The sequence below is a fragment of the Sinocyclocheilus rhinocerous genome, unplaced genomic scaffold (genome assembly GCF_001515625.1).
Source record: "Sinocyclocheilus rhinocerous isolate Xijiao unplaced genomic scaffold, SAMN03320098_v1.1 scaffold4395, whole genome shotgun sequence".
In the NCBI taxonomy this organism is placed as follows: domain Eukaryota; kingdom Metazoa; phylum Chordata; class Actinopteri; order Cypriniformes; family Cyprinidae; genus Sinocyclocheilus; species Sinocyclocheilus rhinocerous.
Genome location: NW_015635544.1, coordinates 368,688 through 373,909, shown reverse-complemented (window position 1 = coordinate 373,909; position 5,222 = coordinate 368,688). Strand labels below are relative to the sequence as shown.

Genomic DNA, 5,222 nt, shown 5'->3' with positions numbered 1-5,222 from the left:
TTTTTTAAAACCCCCACACACACACACACACATATATATATGAATATATATATATACCGTATATATATATATAATTATATATATGTGTGTGTGTGTGTGTGTGGACAGATAAAAGCTTATCTGGACTTGTAGGAGCCAAAATTGAGTTAATATTTAATTACAGCTCTAGTTGATGCATGGCTTATTCTCAGGAAACATTTTTAATAAATATCTCATTACTCAACCTTTAAGCAGTAAATTATTTCAACCCCATTGATCAAATTCTGGTACAGCTTCGGTGTACCTTCACATAAGTCACACACTGTATTTGAAAGAATATCAATAACTTAGTGAGATTTATATCTCAAAACATGTCAAGAAACAGATCAGAGATTTCCTCCAGAAAAGCCTACTGACTCAGAGTTTGATGAAGCCAATATAAGTGTAAACATACTGACAAACTTAAAATACAATAATGTGGTCAAATACTGGAGATAATAATACTGTCCCCATATAAGGGGGACCTGTTTCATTTAAACATGTTAGAAAGAGCAGTTGAGTAGGTTTAAAGTGATGGATAAATTCTGCATGCATAAAATGCACAAAGCACATTAGAAGTAAAGGCATTATCTAAATTTCAATACAAATCAAAATGTAAGTAGAATTCAGTCTTATTCCATATAATTATAATGATGACAAATGGGGGATTGGGTGGAATTCAGATACCACTAGAAAAAAAAAATTAATTTAAATTTAATTTTTATTTTAAATTTCTTTACACACTAAACAAGTGATATCTTCTCAATTATATAAATAAATCAAGAGGGTGTAAATAAAGCACAAATGACACTTCTTCCAGAGAATACTATCAATAATAATAAAAAAATAAAAAATAAAAAAACAAGGACAAGACTGTTCGGGCAGACAGATGTAACTCAAAATAACATGACTATGAATAGAGGTAATGCAGAAGGTCATTTTAAGTAACGAAGGTAATGCCGAATCAGTCTTACCAGAGCAAACCAGGTCAATAAGCAGAATCCCTGTAACCCAACTCATCACAGACATCATTCTACCTGATTATCACACTCAGTCTAAAAGAATCCTATGGTTTGGTTGTGGATGATGGTTTCCAGTGTATAAGAGACTGGAGCAGTTTTTCATACCCAACTGAGGAGCCAGTAATATATGATATGATGTCCACAGTTCTGTGAATGTGTGTGCAGTATGATAATGAACACCTGAAACCTGGACGCGCAGAAAAAAAACAAACAAACAATATCCACGCTGTGATGAAGTTCATATTTTAAAACCAAACTAGTTTATCTTTGCAAATTGTCCATACTGACATGACTATGTCCTACAGAACACACTTATTTTAGCATTAGTTGTTTTATTGAGAATATCACAATTCACATTGTAACATATCATAAAATACAGAAAACAAGTCACGGATAAATCATAAAACCAATCATAGACTCAAAAGCAGGTCAAACCATTTATCTTAAGGTTTTTAGTTTTTAGTGTGCATTTAGCTCTGAACGTGTTTAGCAGGTTTTTTTGGGTTAATTAACTGACATTTGTGAGCCAGCATTAAGGCACCCATAAAAATACTGAATCAAACTTTTGTTCAACTTAACTAGTCCCAGAAAGACATAACACCAAACTGAAATAGATTGCTTTCACTGAATGTGAAGACAGAATTAAAATATCAATAGCAAGATTTGCTTTAGTTGTAAAAATCATGTTGATTAAGATGAGCAGATCAAATCTAACTCAGCAGGAGCAGGTTTTCATTGAAGAAGCTGTTATTTGTAAGTAAGGATGTGTAGACTCTCACAGCTTAGAGAAAGTAATGTCTTTGAGGCTTTTCTTCTCCATCGCTGCCTGAGCTGACTTCATTAAATCTTGGGTTTGAAGCATGCTCATATTCCAGGTGTTCTGCAGAAAACACAGGTAAGAGTAGTTTTCAGTTTAATCATTGAATGACTAATGTGGTTTGTTTAACAAAACAGTCCTCAAAGGAGCACTTGATGGCTCAGAAACGGAATATTACAATTGTTCTTGGTTTATAATTTTTCACTTTCACTTATATATATATATATATATATATATATATATATAAAAAATACAAATATAATGGCTGTCCTCATGGGAAGGGTTGTACTTGTACTACTACTTGTACTGCTGGACTCATAAAAAGAAAAGAAAAGAAAAAAGAAATAATATTAATAAGAAAAAACAACAACAACAAGAGTATACCGTATACACTGCTACAGTTCGCTTTCTGTTTAGTTTCTTTTTATTCGTTTGCAAAATGGCCAGGTTGGTTAATCTTTCAATTTCATTTCCATTTCTAAACAGTAGAGAGCTGTCATTCTTGTTTTATAAAGATATTTTACTAAAGAAAACACCTGCCACCTGTTGTTAGTTTTTAGGTCATTGTTTTGTGAGTGACAGACTGTACTTGTTGGATGACAATATTTGTTGGTGTTATGGAAGAATGAGTTGATTTGAAACATGTACTCTATGAAGTGCTTTGGTAGTTTTAGTGCATTTTGTATATGTGAATAAATGAAAATTACAGCTGTGGACTGTGCCATGCTGAAAACTGGTTATGAGAACTGTGTGAAGAGTAAAAAGAAGAGGAAAAGTAACCTAAGTATGAAATGGGTCCTGGCAATTGTTAAAAAAAAAATTTGTAGAGAATATGGAAACATTAGACGCATAGCGTAATTTAGATTTCACACAGATTGTTACAACTCACTACCCTACACTAAAACAGACAAATACGGATTAATCCCCTATTTGCTTGTAGGTGCGTTTATATGTCTTATATTGTTGTTTTTTTAGGTTTTAAGTATTTTCCCCTGTTTGTCTGTGTCACCTCTTAGCACATCACGTGATGTGCAACCTGCCTTTCATTTCTTTCATGTTGATGTTATTTTAATTCCCATTTCCAATCTGAATCCGTTTTTCTTTATTATTATTATTATTATACTTGTCACTTTGTCAATTTATATACTTTATACTGAGACTGATCTGAGTTCAGATCTCACTATGTAATGCAGGGCCTCTGGAACACTGTGGTCTCTGGAGTAAATGAGATTGACTTTAGTTCCCTGGACTGCTACAGGACTTTTGCTGGCAATCTCTCCTGCCATCTCCAGAGCTCCGGCCATCATAGTGTCTTTATCTGGGAAAACACGACTGTGTGCAACAAAAGAGAACAAACACACTCATGTTTACTAAAATGTATAATAAAATTTGAGGCTGTTCTATGTTGTGAATACAGCTGCTATATTCAAAATAAAGCATTTCATCTTATATCTTATTGCCTAAATATCACAGCTGCTATATTCAAAATAAAGCATATCATCTTATATCTTATTGCCTAAATATCTCACCTGACCAGTCCACAGCTCTTGGCTTCATCAGCGTACATCTTCCTTGCAGTGAAAGCCAACTCATTCACTAGACTGCAAGACATTAGAATTTTTTTTTACTATCAATTGTATAGGCACAGTGCACTGCTACTGGATCTATAACACGCTTTATGCAAGTACCTTCGACTTCCAATCACTCTGGGGAGACGCTGCAAAGTCCCGACATCAGCTGCCAAACCAATGTCAACCTCCTGAACAGAAAAGGGTGATCATTCAAATTTGAATCAATAAAAATCTAAGTTATTCTAAAAATGGTATTAAACAAATAAAAGGGGTTCAAGTTGGGACTACAAAGAGCTTTACAGAATTGATGATTAAAAAGCGGTCAGTTAAAATCACAACAATCAAATAAAAATGCCCACACCTTGACCTGAAACCAGGCATCCTGTGTACACAGTCGTATATCACATGCTGTGATTAGGTCCACGCCTGTAAAAGAAGAAACAAAGGAATGATAGCATTTATCATGGCTTTCCCAGCTGAACAGTAGGTTAAACTAACACATATTACTATAACTATTGCTTAATTTGATTGATTTTAATAAACCCCAACCCTAAGCATTAAACTAACGCAACATTTGTGCTATGAATATGAATTATACCTTGCACTGTGTGATTTTTATCTGATGGATAAATTAGGTGGGGAAAAATCTATAAACTTACAATTAAGGAAACAGCAAAATATCATAGACTTGGTGGTGGGATCTTTTGACTTTGGCCAGAAAACAACCACCTAGACACCACTTAGAACATTCTTGCAACTGAACATAAGGTTAAAGGGTTAGTTCACCCAAAAATGAAAATTTGTTTTGCTCACCCCCGAGGCATCCTAGGTGTGTATGACTTTCTTCTCGAATCCAGTCGGAGTTATATTGTCTTTGATCTTTCAAGCTCTATCGTTGTACTCAGCGGGTGTTGCATTCCTTCTGTTCAAAAGACATGAAAAAAAAAAACCCCCCCAACAAAAAAAAAAAAAAGTGTCTCACACGGCTCCAGGGGGTGAACAAAGGCCGTATGAGGTCGGCGTTGCGCATGCGCCGCTCAGAAGTGACGCACGCGGAAGCGCAGCGGAGAGATCAAAACAACGGTCACTAATTTGAAGTACAACACGAGGATTTGTAAAGATGAATGTCTGAGGATTTCGATATAAGCCAAGAGGAGACTGGTTTTCCTTTGCTAAAGTAAGGAAACTTTGCTTCCTTTGCACCTGTAAACAAACGTTGGTTTTCACGAGACTCACCGGCGCATGCGTGCGCATGACCTCATACGTCATCTGCCCGGAAGGCCAGGACAATTTTTTATATAACTCCGACTGGATTCGTCTGAAAGAAGAAAGTCATACACACCTAGGATGCCTTAGGGGTGAGTAAAACACAGCCTAATTTCATTTTTGGGTGAACTAACCCTTTAAACATGCACATCTTGAATTTGATTTATTTATTATTTATTTATTTTTTACTTTATTTATTTGCTTTGCTCAATAGAAAGTATAATATGTTGTGGCAACCTCTTGACACAGGAAAACGTACTCGGTTACTAACGTAACATCGTTCCCTGAGATACGGGAACGAGTTCTGCGTCTGCTAGACGCATATAGGAAAAAAGCCTTTTTCTCCTGAACTGAAGCCTTTTCATTCACGCAGTGAAACTGCACGGCCATTGGTTCGTGTAGTGTTTTAAAAAATGAACCAATGGCTAGGTAGCGGAGCTGCACGAGCCTATGGCGAGGAAGCCGGCCAAAGCCAGCCAAAGCTCTGGCTATATAAGCGGGCGCTCGCCACAGGATTCTCAGGTTTAC

General features: G+C 35.8%; 1 protein-coding gene across 1 annotated transcript in view; it reads right to left on the bottom strand.

Moving 5' to 3' along the window:
* Positions 1-1,355: 1,355 nt before the first annotated feature.
* Positions 1,356-5,222, bottom strand: part of LOC107747316 (delta(3,5)-Delta(2,4)-dienoyl-CoA isomerase, mitochondrial) — a 12,572-nt gene continuing 8,705 nt past the window's right edge. The window contains exons 6-10 of the mRNA XM_016561781.1: positions 3,790-3,854; positions 3,546-3,616; positions 3,387-3,458; positions 3,039-3,189; positions 1,356-1,920 (exon numbers count right to left, since the gene is read on the bottom strand). Of these exons, the coding sequence (XP_016417267.1) occupies positions 1,816-1,920; positions 3,039-3,189; positions 3,387-3,458; positions 3,546-3,616; positions 3,790-3,854 (464 nt within the window). The 3' untranslated portion in view covers positions 1,356-1,815. The remainder of the gene's footprint in view (positions 1,921-3,038; positions 3,190-3,386; positions 3,459-3,545; positions 3,617-3,789; positions 3,855-5,222) is intronic.